The sequence below is a fragment of the Sturnira hondurensis genome, unplaced genomic scaffold (assembly GCF_014824575.4).
Source record: "Sturnira hondurensis isolate 20B ecotype Veracruz unplaced genomic scaffold, ASM1482457v3 Scaffold0006413, whole genome shotgun sequence".
NCBI classification, from domain to species: Eukaryota; Metazoa; Chordata; class Mammalia; order Chiroptera; family Phyllostomidae; genus Sturnira; species Sturnira hondurensis.
Window position 1 is genome coordinate 1,865,379 of NW_028079044.1, and position 18,777 is coordinate 1,884,155.

Below are 18,777 nucleotides of genomic sequence, written 5' to 3' on the forward strand. Positions count from 1 at the left end.
TATAAATACTAGTCAACCCTCCAAAATATACATATCTATCCAAAGTTGTTCTGCTTGCAGGCTCTATTTCTTTCTAAAAATGGTAGAGGGAATTTGCCGGACGAGGAGCATTTTGCTGCTTAGTGGACCCTTTCATTAATTTCTAAGAACAGGACATGGGGGAAAGTGACTGCGGAAAGTATAAGAAGTTGGCTTAATTCTTCAGTTCTGGGGGAATTAGTATAAATGGCCTGAATAAACTATCTTTGATACCTCAAGTTGTGAAGGGTAAAAGTTTTCATTCTCTTATCTAGGTGGCTGTTTTTTCTCACGCCAAGGATCTAAAGGTAAGTCAAGAGAGACGTGTGACGTTGTAAAACTGCCTTTGAAGAATGGAAATTCTCTCCATCGCCAAGGTCTGCCAAACAAATGATGAAGTGTGCTGTGGGCGAACCACAGACCACAAGCTGTATCTTTAGACTGTTAACATTTGTGTTTTGCTGATACATTTTGGCAGCATGAATGTGATCCAATTCAGCTGTACTCAGGACTGGAAATTGTATCCAGTTCATTTTGTACTTCTAAAAGAATCATTAAAATTATAAAATTCAGAAGTTTTCCTTTTTCCCAGTTTTATGGCCTTGCTTTGCAAAGGTGCCCAGTTCTCTGGGAGCTTGGGTTGACAGAAGGCACAATGGAGGATGCTGAGATACAAATCATTTCCTTTCAGAATTTGAAGTGGGCAGAGGTCACACCCCCGAGGATTCATGACATCAACAAACACTTAAATAAACATTCAAAGTTATTCTAGAAATGAAGATCCGTTTAAAAATAACAGATTAGTCAGCATGATCTCTGAATATTTTCAAAATTGAAAGCTATTTTAGGGTATTGGGCTGTTTACCCTATAGATGTTTGAATCCTTTAAGGTCTGGTTAAGTTTACTAGTTATTGCCATATATATACTTAGATACCACCAACTCAAATAATACAACTGCTTCGTAATTTGCTCCTACTTTTTCTGACCATGGCACAGAGGAAGAGTTTACAAGAACAAATAGAGCACCATTCACAATCTGGCAAAAAACAACTTCAATTCATGGGACTTCCCCAGCATGTGAAGCAGGGGCTACCTAGTTTAATGAAACATAGCTGTCACGACAGAGGTAACATTCTATCTCACAATGCAACAGAGAGGCAGTCAGAAGTTCCCTTAAAAAAGAGAGGCCAGGCTGCCTTCACTATTAAGCAGACACCTCCCCTCCCCCTTCCCCTTTTCTGATTTGCAGTCCCTTCTGTCCTCCATCTGCTCTGCCCCCACCTATTGTCTCCCCTCACTGCCAAGCCTGCCAATCCCATCTGGCCACACTCTTGCTTCTGCTGGCTCTAATTCCCATGGGCCTAGGAAATACTTTGACTGCTAAGGCATTTTCCCTCTTCGTGAGAATAAGGACGAGTTAGGAGAATATAAAAAAAAGAATCCCCCAAAGAATATACACATACACACACACCATGCACATAATTATCTCTCATACACAAACAGCAGTTTTGAAATTCTATCCCAGACTAACATTTAAAAAATGCTTTCAATTTTTTTTTTACCTCACATGTATTTTTGAAAACTGAAATCTTACTATCTTGGAATAATCACCATTTATATTTCCAAAACATAAACACTTTCACTAATCCCACACATGCATTTTTCCAGTAAGCAAAATTAGTATAAATGTAAGTCAAATCTTACCATTATGAAATATTTCCATTAGTTAACCAGACTTAATCATTGCTCAGAAATAACATTTTCTGTTGCACCCAACATACATTTAATTCAGACATTTCACCTTTACAGATTCTCAACGAAAATCCCACTCTGCCGCAAAAGCATGCATGGTCAGAATTCAAGCATAGTTAGGCAAAATTATCCCCGAGTCATTAACAACAACAAAGCAGTCTGGCAAGTCTTGAAAGCAGCTTTTATTCATGCTTTTACTTGAATCAACTTAATACATAAATACATATATATACACACATACACACACAATTTTTATCATTTTTGCAACAAGCATGCTAAATAAACCTCTGAAGCTCACGTAAAGCAGCAAACAAAACAAGAAGCAACCATGCTCAGGGTTTAAGGACATTTAGAAATTTAAAACAACCTTTCCACATTTCATATAGAGCATGCATAAATTCGACATGCAACCTCCAAGAAGAAATAGTTGAATATAAATCTAAAAATGCGTTGATCTCAAACAGTTTATTCTTATTTTCATTATTATTGTTCTCAGGCGTCTGGTGTCTTAAACCCTGCATGCTGCAGTTCTAAGCTGGGCTGAGCACCGGCTGTGACGGAAGAAGCTACCTGCGAGTTTTCACAGTGCCATCTCATATCCATGTCTTTCTGGCTACCCTGCGTGCTTAGAGCTTTTTTCTTAATTCTTAATGGAAATCCTAGGAAATTTAGTCCATCCTCTGAAATCAATACTGGTGACAGGAGAGCTCCCTGACTCAGTGGGAGATCAAGATGATAAATTGCCTGCGCATCAGCCTGGCCTATCAGTGCCCTCCACACAGATGGGCGAGAAAATACACAGAAAAGGCTCTATCAGTCACGTGTCACAGAGGAGCCAATGACTGACGCTCTGCTGCAGGAAGCGATGCTGCAGTTCCGTCTGCAGTTGATGAGGCTGTTGGTACACAGCCCAGCCCGCGCCCCACTCAAAAAGTCTAGGCAGTTACTGCTGTGGAATATATGCTCTCCAGCTGGAACTGCAGAGGGGAATGGACATACTATTTAACCCCTGACCCAAATAAAGACCTATTTCCAAGTGCATGGAATTTTCTCTATGTTACTTTCTAATCCAATGTGATTGCTGAGCAGAAGAGAAACTACACACACACACACACACACACACACACACACACACACACACACACACTGCAATACCCCAGTCATTAAACTTTTATGTGCTTTTTTCAGTTGACTATCATGTTTGCACCTAATGTTAAAGTAGAAACCTTAAACTGTGCAATTAGCTCACAGCTTCCTAACAAAATTGCCTCAAAGCTTTATAATTGTAATTATAATTTTATTCCCAAGTTAATGAATGACATTTTTTTTGAGTGCCACGCTTATAATGAGCATTTTTATGGGATGATTTTGTAAAGGCAATTATACAACATTAACAAGTACATTATTATGCTTTTTTGACAATTAGAACTGTTCCTCTTTAAAGACAATTTAAGTCATAATAAATATGCCACTTTATCAATCATTAAAAATAAAAGCAAGTACCAAAGGATGTATACGTCTAGTTTCCCAAAGCTCGGAGAACATGTATTATCCAGTGATAGAAACACATACTTATTTTTTTCCATTCCTCTGAAATTTAAAATAACTTAAAAGAACAAAGGCTCCACATCTGAAATCCCATATGGAAAAATATCCCCAGAACATCTGCTTGCATTGATCATCCTGCGAAAACAGACACTTTGTGCTGTTGAAAGTAACTGAGATGCTTGTACCCAGCCTGACAGAGAAGGTTATAAATGATAACACCATCATGTGTTTCAAATGACAGTACCATGGAGATTTTATTTTTAAAAAAGCGCTACAAAAGAAACTTGAGCAATTCTCAGAAATAACATTTATATCAGAAAGAGTATCTGGGGCACTTTATCTTGCCTTTAGTGCAGCATAAATGATATCCTGCATTAAGTTTCAAGTTTAGCTCTGCTGCTTTTGCTAATTGCATCCTGCTGAGAAAACGAAGGCTTAGAGGGGTTAATTTACCCAAGTTTCAGTAATTAGCCAAATCATTTACTTCCCACGCCTTCCCATTCCTACCTCTAAGAATCAGATAATTTAGGTGAATTGTCACTATAAATTCTAAAGCTCTTAACACAGACAGCTAAGTTTTATTGAATTCAGGCAACATAATCATCAGCAATAAACATTCCTGGATGGTGTCGGGCTAAAGACAAAGCAAACTCCATTTCTGAAGGGTATGTGTTTCCTACCCAGCACAAAGTTTATAGATTCTGTTGTTGGCTCTTGTTGTTCAGATTCCAATAACTTTAACAGATATAAACTTTATAAGAAACTGAACTGTCCAAATTAAGTCAAAGGCTTATAATTTTTATTATCAGAATTTTAATTTTATCCCCAATTATTCAAAGTCAGTGGTTTATGAGAGTGCTTTTGCTCCCAAGGGGACATTTGACAACATTTGGAAACATTTTTAGTTGTCACGACTGGGGAGGTGCTAAAAGCAGCTGGTGGAAAGGGACCAAAGTGCCGCTAATCATCCTACCAGGCCCAGGACAGCCCAAAGGGTTATGTGGCCCTCAATGTCAAGAGTACTGACATTGAGAAACTGTGCTCTGACAGCTGTCTCCAGGTTTTTGGCGTCTCTGGGCCACACTGGAAGAAGAAGAGTTGTCTTGGGCCACACATTAGATACACTATGGCACGTAATCACACACACAAAAATATCTCATAATGTTTTAAATAAATTTACGATTTTGTGTTGGGCTGCATTCTCACTCATCCTGAGCCTCGTGCGGCCCATGGGCTACAGGTTGGACACCTCTGGTAGGCTTTTCTACTTTATTTACAAGAGGTTTTTAAAAAGTAATGTATACGGTGATGTATATATTCAAAGGGGAAGAATGTAAATTTAGATGGAGAAGTGATGAGGGCCAAGTACCAGGCCCTCCATCACTGCAAAAGTGAGAAATCACTAAAAGCCACTAAGACAAAGAAACAGCAAAGGATAAGAAGGGAGGGAGGGAAACCAAGGTGGGGTGACCTGTGAGCCTGTGGTGCAAAGTGTGTTAGAAAAGACATCAGGGTCTGCTTGCCCAAACACTGTTGACTGGTCAAGTAATCATTGTCTAGTTGTTGTTTTTTTTTAATTTAAACAAAGGGCCTGAGGAATTCACCTCATTGGAATTAATAATACAAAAGACTTGAGGTCCTTATTCCTCCTCTTTTCTGAATTTTTAAAGATGTGGCTAGAAAAGGTAGTATTATGGGGACCACAAGATGGTCGTCTGAGGGAATATGTAAAGGGGAGGGAGCATGTGACCCTCAAATTACAGTTGTTGTTTTTTCAGATTCTCACCCCAGAGTATTTTTATTGATTTTAGAGAAAGGAAGGGAAAGAGAGAAACATCAATCCATTGCCACCCGTATGTGCCTTGATGGGGAATTTATCCCACGATGTAGGTCTCTGCCCTGACCAGGAATCGAAGCCACAGGATTTTGGTTTANTTTTTTTTTTAATTTAAACAAAGGGCCTGAGGAATTCACCTCATTGGAATTAATAATACAAAAGACTTGAGGTCCTTATTCCTCCTCTTCTCTGAATTTTTAAAGATGTGGCCAGAAAAGGTAGTATTATGGGGACCACAAGATGGTCGTCTGAGGGAATATGTAAAGGGGAGGGAGCATGTGACCCTCAAATTACAGTTGTTGTTTTTTTAGATTCTCACCCCAGAGTATTTTTATTGATTTTAGAGAAAGGAAGGGAAAGAGAGAAACATCAATCCATTGCCACCCGTATGTGCCTTGATGGGGAATTTATCCCACGATGTAGGTCTCTGCCCTGACCAGGAATCGAAGCCACAGGATTTTGGTTTATGGGACAACACTCCAACCCATGGAGCCACCTGGCCTGGGCTCAAATTATACTTCTTAGACTACCTATGGTCTTCGGCTCTGTAATAGTTCATAAAGATGGGCTGTAAACAAGGAAGTGAACAAATCCTCTTTGAGGCCATCTCTCATCACAGCTTGCTGAGGTGGCAGAGGGCTGCCACATCACCCTGGAAACTCTGCTGCAGTTCTTGCGTCCAGGCCCTCACCCAGTCTTTCTGTCCACAGAGAAGGTTTCTGGGAAGAGAGTTCTGGGGACCAGCTTCAGGTACCTTCCCTCTGTGACTGCTGTCATGCCAATTTCCACACTTCACCAAACCTGTGGCCTTCAGGGTCAGTGCAGCAGAGCTAAGGCACACAGCCACTGGGAACGCTAGGACAATGGGGCAGCTTCCAGCCAAATTAACGCTTGTTTTGACAGGAGAAATATTGCAGAAAAGCGGCCGAGTGTGAGTGGAAGGCGGAGGGGGGAAGAGAAGGAGAAAGGAAAAAGATCAGAAAAAAGAGCCACAGAGCCACAGATACCATTGCATTCTCTGAGGTGTGGGAGGACATTGCCTGTCATAATTCTCTTAAAACCAGATCGATTTTTGCAACCTCAGAAGGTTTTGAAACTCACATAGTTCAACTCCTTCATTGTGCACATGAAGGATATGGATGCAGAGAAGTTAAATAACTTGACTCAAAGTAAGTGACAGTGAGATTCATTGCCATGTCAGTCAGTGGGGGAACATGATATCGGCAGGTTTTAAGATGCTTTCAAAATTGTCATCATTATCAAACGGACTAAGACTTGGGCGGGGGGTGGGGAGGGGTTGATGTCAAATAAAAGCCAACAAAAAGCTCTGAAGCCTCCTCCTCCCCCCACTGATACGAGATTAAGGCATTGGAAGCTTTTGCTTTTCTGGAAAGAGTATGATGTCTAATGGATATTTATAGGATATGAAATACAAAAGAAGTTTTGAGTCTCTTTTTTCGGGAAGAACATTAGTGCCTGATGAAGACTTTTTTTACATGCAAATTCTCTTGTCGGTATTTGCACCACAGTCTTCATGCATGAGAAGAAGGATGCATGGGTGTTTTACAATAAGACATGTGTCAGGAAGCAAATTTTAGCTGTGAGGGAAGATAGAATAAAGAAACAGTCGGGCAATTTTCAGTTATTAAGAGAAGGGAAAAATAGAAAACATAGTGAATGATCTCAGTTTTAAATGTTTATTATTTTTGCATTTTATCCCCTACAATGACAGCTCTAGTTTGAGGCCGGGAAGTAACATTATACTTCAGTTAATTACTAATTAAATACTTGCAAATACACATTTGAGGTAAGAAGTGAATTAATGTCTAAATGAGTAACATTTCACTTATTTTAAATCTTATTGTTTTCTGCTAGTCTAGTCTTGGTTGTTTTGTTCTATACACTAATTATTTCTCTAGGTGCATATGCTTTTTAAAAAAGTAAAAACAAACAAAATCTCAATCTTTTCAGTATCTTTGTGCTCTAAAATGTATTATAATAGTTAAAAGTCATAGAAATTGAGAGTAGGAGGGATTGAATAAAATAACATCTATATCCATAAAACTAGCAACTGCAAGTCTATTGACTACATATCAAATATTGTTTCCAGATTAGAACTACTCCTAATTCTCTAGAATAGTTGTTCTCAAAGGAGTATGTGTAAGAACGAAGAAGGAACATGTTAAGCATGCAGATTTCCAGGCCCTTCCCTACAGGCTGATTCTCTGACTTAGAGGGGTCCCCAAAGTCTGCATAGTTAATAAGCACCCCATCTCCATAATTTAAGAAGCTCAGGATCAACTTGGAGATTCAAATTCAGAATTCTTTTTCAGGAAAAGCCATGGCAGTAGGATTTCTAATGAATGAAAATGGGAAGCCTTTTCTTTCTAAGGGAATAAAATTAAAAAGTGGCATGAGTAGTGTTTAAGAAAAATTGGAACAGAGAGCAGTACCATAGCAAAATAGAGAAATGCAGGTGCTTTGGAGCTATCCATTAAGGGATAGTTTCCCAAATTGGATTTTACAACGTAAAGAGTATTGCAGTTGAAAATACTTTTTGAGCCAGAGAGATTAATGTGCACAGAAGAAATGTGCATACAGTAGCATTTAAAAGAATAGGATGACCCTTTTATAGCCAGAGACAGTTACAGCACTTGGCTGAATTGGTCCCCACCTCACTGCTGTGATTAGAAACCACGAATGTGCAGGCATCCAGGCAGAGTCCTTTCACCTATCCTAAGAATTCTTTTGTGAGAAAGGTTTTCTTAGGATGGCCCTCTAGACCTCTAGGGAAGGTAAGCTTTCCCGTATGAGCTCAGAACCCACGGAAATCACATCAAAGCTCCCCTGATTGTTTAGGACAATGAATCCACCCAGAAGAAATCCCAGTCTATTTCATGCACAAGGACTCACAGAGATGGAATGAGAGTGCACTTGACAGAAACCCTCTGGGAATTGTTTTTCTCCCAGCTGGCTTCTACATTGGCCAGCTTAAGGTCAAAGGGTAATGGGGTTGAAACAAGTTCTTTTCAGACTAATCTCTTTAGGATTCAAACTGCCAGTCCTTGAGTCATTTTAATAATTTTCTGAGCTTTCTGGCATTTTTATACATTTCTTTTATTTTCACAGAAGGTTGATCAATTGTTGCCTCTGATCCAAACCCAAGACTTTTGGGACAAAGTTAATAAAGAACTGATTCTCTCAGGATGTTGTGAGCGGGACAATGCCTTATACCAAGCAGACATTTGTGACCAAATAATTCTGGTGGCTGATTGATGAAAAGCATTAATCAAAAAGCCATAATCCCTGGTCAAATCTGTTAGAAGGCAGGGAAGAAAGGAAGGAAGGAAGACAAGAAGAAAAGAAAAGGGAAGAAGAGAAAAAAGAAGAGAAAGAACACCAAATCTTTATGTAGTTGAAGGACAGTAATAGACCTTGCAAGGAAATTTAGTGTTTCAGTGCGTACCGGCTTTCAGCATAACTGATTGTATGTCTCGTCTCCTTCCTCCCTGCTCTGCCCACCCACTCTCCAATAATGGACCACACAATATTTTCAGCAAGAAGAATGGCTTAGAAAATATATCTACTCAGAAAGTTACACGTGACACTATAATCCTATGCATGCACACAAGCACATGCATGTAGAAAATCCAGATCTTTACTTATTGGGAGTGAATGTTTTCCATTAACAAAATTGTGAGACCTATGCTGGGAACAAAGCTCATCTTGGACTAAATATGGACTAAATAAGAAAGCTGGTTCTCCACTGGTCCTTCATATAATGTCCCATGAAAAAAATGGAAGAGGTACAAGCCCTTATTTCAGGTTGGCTTAATATTTTATAGCAATTGTTTTCCAAGTTTCAGGTGCCTAAGACTTTGAGTGCTGGTTACAAATACGAATTTTCTAGTGCCACTCTGAGCTACTTAATTATACTTTCTAGGGATGAGGGTGAAAACCTGAATGCTTAACTTGTGGTCCAGGTGATGCTGCTGCAGGTTGTTTTGGACTTCACTGTGAGAAGGATACTCTGTGTGCATCCTGCTCCCGCCTCCACCCACTGCCCACTGTGATGCCAGCCTAGGGCATGCTGGGTGATCCCACTCAGCTCCTCAATCACAATGTCTTTCATTTGGGGAGACAGACATTTGGAAAATGTGGAGAGAGATTAGAAATATTGGGATGGATAGATTCTGAAAAGACTTCCTGGAACAAATTGCATTCAAGTTGGTTCTTAGAAGATGGCAGAGTTAATTATTTTAGCAAGGCATGGAGGTTTAAAAGTGCTTCTTTGACGTTAAAAAAATTATTATGTAAATGATAAGCTCCTTTCTTTTTTCAACTGGTGGACCAGCAATGCTTCTATTACATATAAAATGGTCAATAAACATTAGTTAAATTAGTAAATAATATGACCACAAAAAAGTAAATCTATTAAAAATATTCAATCATACCCTGGCTAGTGTGGCTCAGGGGACTGAGTGCTGGCCTGCGAACCAAAGTGTCGGTGGCTCGATTCCCAATCAGGGCACCTGCCTGGGCCATGATCCCCAATAGGGGGCACAGGAGAGGCAACCACACATTGATGTTTCTCTCCTCTCTTCCCCTCTCTCTGAAAATAAATAAAATTGAAATATCTTTTAAAAATCCAATCGCAATCCCACCACCTTCGCAAAATATTTTATTTTTGTGATGATGTTGTTAGTGTTTTAATTTTCATTTCATATTCTTTTCCATCTCTTATCTGTATACACACATCATTTTAAATAGATATAGTAATCAGGATACAGTGTTATTCTGCTTCATAATTAAATATGATAGTATATACATTTTCTATCTTCACTTAAAATATCATCATTATTATTATTCTAATAGCAACAGACTGGTCAAACTAGCATATTATAATTTACATAACTATTTTGTATTTTTTGGGATAATGGACCCATCTTTATTTTTGTTATTTCTGCTATTGTGAATAACACTTCTTCCTTTGTATGTTTTTTAAAGTCTAAAGTTCTATAAGTAAGATTACTGGTCTAAAGAAATAAGTGTTTTTACAGATCTTGAAACAGTCTGCCAAAGTACTTTTCAAAAGACTTGCTCTGATTTTCATATGGTCTCCAGCATGCTATGTACTATTGCATCTTCGGTGGTGTGAACATGTTGTCTTTCCTCTCTGGAGATACCATTTTGCCATTTAAAAATAAATGGTGGTATACTCCCACACATTGTTTTACAGCAAGCTCAAATGCTACTCTTTCTTGCAGGCTTCACAAAGCCCACAGGCAGGGTTAGCGGTTATTTCCACTGTGTCCCATAGTACTCTGTAATAACACCATTTTTAGCACTTATCAAAGAGTTCTGTTTGTTGTCGTTTGTTTGTATATATTTTTTCTACTTCCTAGATTGTTAGCAACTCCAAAGTGTAGCCTCTGCCCTCATCATCTTTGGAAACTCGCCCCCAAGCACAGGGCCTGGTGTACATTAGACATTCAGTAAATGCTTGTTAAGTAAACAGGAAAGAATGAATGAATGAGTCAATATGATACATAGATGAAAGATTCCTGATGTGTCTCTGGGTAAAAATGCCCCCTTTCACCAATTCTTTTATAGGCTAACTAGTCCTAAGGACATTTGTATTTTTGTAGGTCTGTTTTGTAATATTTATATGTTTTGTAGGTCTATTTTTTCACATTTTTACTGATCTACTTTCAGGCCTTCCAGGCCCAGTTCTGTGACATGCTGTGACTCAACTCTCTGAATCCTTTAGATAATGACTTTTGGATGCACAAGCTCAGGAAATGTTTTCTTCTACTTCAAAAAGCAGCACTATTCGAGACTAGTGAGCAGGATTAGAAACCACCTGTGGAGACTACGGCACGTACACGGCACACTCTAGAGAGAATAAGAAGTAATCATTGATAATGAATTATTTAATACCATAGTCACGTAACAAATAATTATTCTTAAGTTATATGTCACTTTATGCATTTTGACACATTTCAACATACATTCTCTCATTTTATCCTTCCCAAACATTGTCAGAAAAAGAGGTAAAGCAGATCCATCATCATTAACAGTTGAAAGAGAAGGCATCTAAAGCACTGAAACCTGGCTAGTGAGTGGAAAAACCTGGGCCAGTACTCATGCTTTTGAGTCTCATTTTAGCTCTCACTCTAACAAAGTCATTAGACCCTACTGAACTTTATTACTTTATTAACCGAATAGGGAAAACGAGCCTTTAAACAGTATAAACTAGACTGGTAATTAAAAAACAAACAATGAAGCCAAAACTTTGCTGGCAACAGAAACCTTTTTTTCAAAGGTATGCTTATGAATAATTCAATATGAAAAATAAATAATATCAGAGAGCTTATTGGCATCAGTGGCGAATGGAAGAGAGCTGCTTTTCCTCCTCCCTGGTGGCTCCAGGTAGTTCCTGGAGCTTACACTCAGGTGAGCATCGTAGTGGCCAATTACTCAGTCCTTTAATCAATTACCCAACTATACATATCACAGCCTAACTTGGTACAGAGAACTGTGGGAAATACAGACTCCTTCTCCAAGAACAACTCTCTCTCTCTCTCTCTCTCTCTCATACACACAGTACATTATAAATGCCACAGAAGTTCTATGACACAGTAAACATTCTGAAAGTTCAGGGACAAAAACTAATTTCTAGACTCATACCCTGTACTGACTTCCAGATGTTCACCTAAGAACAATGTGAAGGGATATTAATTTTGTCTCTTAGTTTGTGACTTTGTGCAAACCATTTAATCTCCCTATGCTGCCATGCCTTTGTGTGTGAAATAAAGGTTGAATCACTTCTGCCAATCAAATGCATGTAATATGTGAAGACAGGGGAGAGAGAGAAACTCCGTGGTAAGAACACAGCAGTGAAATCAGACACATCTGGCTTCAAGACCTAAGCTTGTGGCTTAGAACAGTTAATTAGCTCAACCTCTCTAAATGGCTTCTTCGTCAAGAAAATGAGAATAACAGCAACACATACCTTTTGAAATTTCCCATAAGATATAAATAAGATATAAGACAATAAAAATAAAATAATGTAAAAAAGATAAACAAGATAACACTTAATGAAAAAACTGACCATACATTCAATGGTCAGTAAATAGTAGCAATCGCGGACTATTAACAGGAAGAAGCTGCTGCTAGGCACTGCAGAGACTATTTCAATTCTATGATTCTGCATAATTTATTTTCGACATGGCTCACTCATAATGGCAGCAATTATTGTTCTATATTTAATGAAGGCCAAAGGTTAAGTACTGTTTTTAGATTTTTAAAATTATGTATATGTTCATGCAAAGCCTGGGAGATGGTACATTTTATTTTGCAATGTGCTAGAATTTGACGGTACTCTTTGGAACATGTTAGACTGTATTTGAGTTGTCATTTGTATGCAAACTCCAGTTCAACTAATCCAAAACAATGAAGTCATTAGTGTGCACTGAGTTTAGTCACTTTCCTATGTGCTGCATGAATTGCCTTAGAGATTTCCAACTTCATTTCCACTCTGAGAAAGATGGTAAATGTCATTTACAAGCATGATACACTTTCAGGCACATTCTCAGCAAGCTGGCCACCACCCCATCCTTTCTATTTCACCTATGAAAGCATACTGGAACACAAGTGAATGAGGGTGATGTTATCACAGATCATTTTGCATATACTCTGCTTATTATTTAAAACAATAACAAAAAAACCCTTCATTATTCATCTCGAAAGTTAAACCATTACTGTGAATAGATTACTGAGAACATGCTTCACACCTGACCAGCGCCTACTGATATGTAACAAATTATCGTATGGGATCACCTCATGGGATGTGCCAAGGAATGTGTTTCATGTGTGGAAAAATAAACAACCCAGTTGTTCTGGGAAGAAATTGCCTTGTGTTCTAGAGACCACCACCATGGAAGAACAAAAACGATCTAGTATCACAAATTGTGGACAGTTTGAAAAGATGTTTACTTTGTAAGATGTTACTGAGATCTAAATGAAGGGATGAATTCTCTAGAACCTCAGAAGACACAGGACACGTATAGGTATCACAAGCAATCTAACATTTCTCTAAAACAACACATCTCAGGGACCTTTTTTACTATTAAAACATTTTGATGCCTCCACAGACCTTCCATGTATATAAATTATATATATGGGTAGTTACTCTAATAGACTATATAATCTATTTATGTAGATTATCTGTATGGGTAGTTACTCTATTAAAAACTAAAAGTGGAGAACTGTTAAATATCTATTAACTCATTGTAATATATTCATTACATGTTAACATAAATAACATGTCTTTCAAAAAACTATTTTTGTTAACAAACATTTTTTTTGAAGAGCACGGCATTGTTTTACACTTTAGCAAATCTTCTAAGTATCTGATTCAACAGAAGACATCTGGGTGCTAATATCTGTTTCCGCATTCAATCTGTTGAAAATCACATATCATTTACTCACTGAAAAACTCCACTGTACTCCCATCTTAAAACTGAGAATAAAAAAGGCCAATACAACCTCGATAGTATTATTATTGTTAAGATATTTTTGACCTTACAGATATCCCCCACCCCCTGCCCAAAGGTTCCCTGGACCACAGTTTGAGAATCACGGCTCTAAATTTGTACAGTACTCAGAGACCACATTCACTATTATTCTTTGATGTCTAATTTACATCTCTGTGCTGTTCTCGATTCCCTCTGTGAAGGTTTTCTGATGGAATGACCATGCCTCCCAAATCCGCAATATCATTTACAGCATTTGATAGACCTGCATGGAACCATACAGGGGTGGGCAAAGGTAGGTTAACTTACCAGCCATCGCCACCCAAAAGATGAAAGAATACAGAATACTGATAATAATAACAAAAGAAGACAAACAATACAAATAATATAATTAATAAATGAATAATAATGAACATATTCTGTTTTCATGTACTCACAACTGTTCACCTACTTCTGCCCAGCCCTGTGTTATAGCACCAACATGTAATACACGATTCATTGGTCCACTGAAACTCATGATGTCTTACAGTCCCCTTAGTTATCTTAGACTACATCCTATTGTAGCACTTACACAGTTTGTCAAAGTATATCAACATTTTACTTAAACAGAATGAGAAGCTAAATCTGAATACAGAAACTGTGTCTGAATTTATTCCACATGAAACAAAGTAGTTTTCCTAGGCAGCACCTGTGACCTTTGTAAGAGAAATATGGAATGAGAAACCAGAATTCTAGGGGAGTTATTATTATCTTTTTTTCTTCCTTTAAAAAATGCTCTGACACATAAGGAAGAAAACATTTTAAGGTCTAATAAATGTTGTGCATTTAGCTGTAGTTTCACAATTATAAAACAATGAAAAGTAATAACATGGAGAGAAATGTCAGTTTGAATTGATTAAAAGCTAGAGTTTCACATCTCTATAAATGAAAGAAAAAAAGCAACAAATATCATTGTTATTTGTATTTGTTCTCCTGCAAAATCTGATCCTCTGAGAGACACCCACATGGTAACTCAGAAATGAAGCAGTTACACGTTCATCCCTGCAGAATTGTTGGAGACTGGCATGGTTGGCAAAATATACATTAAAGAATAAAGCAGTTCTCCCAAATTAAAGGCTTTATCCCATAATAAATAAGTTCTTTGACTCTTTCAAAATGGTCCTATTATCTCCAAATCTGGGGAAACCCACAGAGAAAGACTTGGTGCCTGCCATTACCTTGGTAATCAGATAACTGTTTTGACTACTCTGTCATAAAAACAGTGTCTACAGAAAATAAAAAGGCTCTTCCCTGCTAAAAGCTGGGGAGATAAACAAGACAGCTGCTAGACTGGGAAATAAAAAGAGAGGTCACTCATCTGAGACTTGTTCTTTGTCCTGAGTCTCAGGATAGTCAATATGCAAGTTATCTTTATTTCCTGTGGAGGTCCACATTATTTACGCTCAAGGCTGAATCACAAAGCATGAGGTCTTCAGACTTAGTGGCTCAGTAGTAGCTTAGTTATCTTAGGTATTTAATCCTAACCCAATTTTGCTCTTGACCCATCTAATCTAGAAAAGGAGCCCCAAAGCCTGCTTATCCTACCTGTGAATACTTACAATGGACTGAAGTATCACTACAAAAGTAAATTTAAGAAGCAGGGGATGGGGGAGATTTATGAATGTTTAATATTTGAACTGTAAACATACATGTCTGAAATTCTAAAAATTGACAACTGTGAATTAATGCAATTACGTGCCATTACAACGGGTAACCAAGAAAACCAAATAAAGTGTAAATATTGAAACTAAACTTATAACAAATTAATTTAAAAAGCAAAACTGTTAGGAACTGAAAACTACGCCTAACAGAGAAGTCGGGGAGGAATTCCCCCAACCGGGTCACGTGCATGTGGAGTGGGAGCTTTGAGACAGTGCCCGCAGAACACGGAAGCCAGACGCTCTATTATTCAGTTTGCATTCTGAATAACTTTAATTGCGTGCTATTTTTAGCTTATGAATGATAAGATTGTTTAATTCTTAATAAGCTGGTAAGTATCCCTTAATTGTATTGTGAAAATCCAACTCCAATGGCTAGTATGCCACTGGCCTATAAAAGCAAATGGAGGACCTACATTTCTGGTTCAGGCTGCAATCCATCACGTGGAACCTTGGAGGTCTTTGGGCTAAAGATTTGTATGTGAACATCACTGCTCTAAGGCTTACTAAATCTCCACATTAAAAAGGTCAAATAAGTCATTCAACAAATACGTGTTGGGTCTACTAAATGGCAAACCTACCTAAGACTCTGTGGATACTGGAAAGAACAAGACTGCAAGGCCCTGCTCTAATGGAGTCCATCTACTAGTTAGAAAAAGTAGACAAAGCAACAGCTACACATCATACCATTATTAATACCCTCTAGCCCAAGACCACTAGAAACACGCCTTCAGTCAAATGAGTTCAGTTTATTAACGGTTGTAGCAGGAAGAAACACACACCATGGGGATTTGTAAGTGTTTCAATGACAGGGTGTTAGAAAAGACATTAAAATGTTTGGGCTTGCATTAGGTGATTTGGGGCACAGTCTAAGGAAGAAGGGCTTTGTTCTGAATTGGATGCTCTCAGGAAGTGGAGGCAATTCTATGACTGCTTGGGCATCTAAATGAATCTATCTATAGCAAGAGCAGACCAAAATGAGGATAAAGCTAAAATCAGTAGATAAGTGGTAGTCATTTATTTTAACCAAAGGATGGTTTGACGTTCTGTGGGTTTCACAGTAACCTTGGCTGTATCCATTTTTTAAACAAAACAACGATGTGGCCTATAGTTGACTGTGGTCTCAGAATGACCTGGTCTACCTGTAAGCTCCAGGCCAGATTTCTGCCTCACTGTATGAATTAGACCAGTTCCCAAATATCAGGTGCTGTTCTTCTTTTCCCAACCGCCCACTGAACCAAACATTACATAAAGAAATAGAAAATCACCAAAGAGAACCCTTTATATCGTGTGTTCATGGAAAGGCACATGAACCAAAACAATCAGATGGAGCTAATATGCGACTAGCTGGGGCTCGAGGCACTGTACATGTTCCAGAAAAAAACTAAGTCAAGCCCCTAAGTTTGCAAAGAACCTGACACATCGGAGGGGCAAAAGAAAGACAGTGTGATCTGAGAATGGTCAATGAGAAAGAGGAGACAGGAGAGAGAGAGCCAGATAGCAGAGGTATGGGATTGAGACTTTATTCTAAGAGTAATGGAGAATCAATAGAGGTCTTGATAGCAGCATAAGAACATTGTTGTGTTTTCGCATTTAAAAGATGATCCTGTATGGTCAATAGAGAATTGTTATGGTGGTTACAGAGTAGATGAGAAGCTGAGATGCATGTTAGGAGGTTTTGCCGCCTAGACAAGAGGCCACAGTGGCTTGCCCTAGGGTGGTGGTAGGGGAGGTATGCAGAGGGTACGTTTTTGAAGTTGGTGTTGTGGGACTTACTAATGGGTTAATTTGGGAGGCGAGGAGCAAGGAGGAATGAATGGAAGATGATTTTACTAGTCACTGGGTTCTTAATGTCAGTGATAATGTATTCTTTATATCATCCCTAATTCCTGGTTCACAGAGGGCACTGGATATTGATTGAATGGACCTATGTTGTGGTGAATGTGGGCACAAGTAGCTTCCAAACTGTCCACACATATTAACTTGCAGTTGAGGTTAGTTGCCTAATTCTCTCTATTGATTTGTAGGTAACTCAGTGGTAACAAATTGCAAAATAGCCCAGGTCTGGACAGAACAACCCACAGGACAACTCAACCAAAGTAGTATTGTCATAAGTACTAAGTAAATGTGCCCAAGCTACCTAGTAAATAGAGGCAGAAAAACATAGATCTGGAGAAAAACATGTTAAAGTAAACTTTAAAAAATAATAGGTATTACTTATCATAGCAGATAAAAATCCCAAAGATTCTGAATTGTGTTGCTCCATACCTCTGATAGTGGGTCTAACCTTACCTCCTTAATTCCAGTGTATGCTACATTTGCTTATCTTGAAGGGGGGCTTATAATAATTGGCAGTGACATTTGCTGCCCCCTGTCAACCTTTGAAAGTCACACTCCCATCAAATGGCCTTATCTAATTTCCTGCCCTATACCCAGAGAGGTATCCTCAGGAATAATATAGCAGCTGGGTAATTAAGTATGGGCAATAAAAACTGCTTCTCCAGAATCACACTGAGGCTCCTTCCATTTCTTTCACACGGGGTGTCCCTCAGGAGGCAGGCGTGAAGCATAGCATAGGGGCACTCCTCATTAACGCCTATGGAGGCTCACAGCTGGAGCTGGGCTTTTTCCAGTGTGACAGAGGAGGCGGGGCCTCTTTAGCATGCTTTCTCATGTAACTCTTATCAGTATAGTTTAAGTATATGCTAACCCAACAGTTCAAAACATTCCTGTGTGTAGCCAGAATCTGGTCTGGAGTATAAATGGGAAGTTTATTTCTTTTTTTGTCTATTGATACGTCGGAAGCACTATAACCAATAAAAATACAAAAATGGCCTGTGTAAGAGGTTTGGTTTGGGAATGCCCTTATTAAGCACTAGATGAGTAGCTTCAGCCCCCCGATAATGCAGAACATAGCATTTAGTACAATACCAGCATGTCCAAAAATTATTTATCCCACTCAAAACACTTAGACCCTTCAAGGTTAGCGTATACTTAAACTATACTGATGAGAGTTGTTGGAAAAAATACAAATAATGCAGAGATCACATCATCATGACCTACTTATGGGTACCTCAGGCCATGTAAAAGCATCACAGCTAAGAGGGAACTACTTCAAGGAAGTGAAGACAGACACGGTCACCCTAAGACCCAGAGGCAACCTCACAGCCATTAAAATGACTGCCTGTATTAGTCATGCTCATTTACTCTCATTCAAAACCATTATTGGATGATGAGGACTCACCACAAAGTCCTCTACTTTGTGTAAAGCAAAAGGTGAGAGTGAATTTCTAGAAGTTAATAAACAGGTTAGCAGGTTCCTTTCACTCTGCTCACTGCACCATGGGAAAAACCACTGAAGTGTAAAAAACAGGATTCTGTCAGACC

At 38.6% G+C, this 18,777-nt stretch overlaps 1 protein-coding gene across 29 annotated transcripts in view; it reads right to left on the reverse strand.

The window, feature by feature from the left end:
* The window catches only part of NRXN1 (neurexin 1), a 1,091,189-nt gene that overhangs the window by 56,944 nt on the left and 1,015,468 nt on the right, over positions 1-18,777 (reverse strand). Inside the window, exon 1 of one of the 29 annotated variants that reach the window (XM_037047888.1) lies at positions 2,342-2,508. The exons of the other annotated variants lie outside the window; for them this stretch is intronic. Coding sequence (XP_036903783.1) covers positions 2,342-2,374 — 33 coding nt within the window. The 5' untranslated portion in view covers positions 2,375-2,508. Of the gene's footprint in view, positions 1-2,341; positions 2,509-18,777 lie in introns of those variants that run through there. 29 annotated transcript variants of the gene reach the window in all.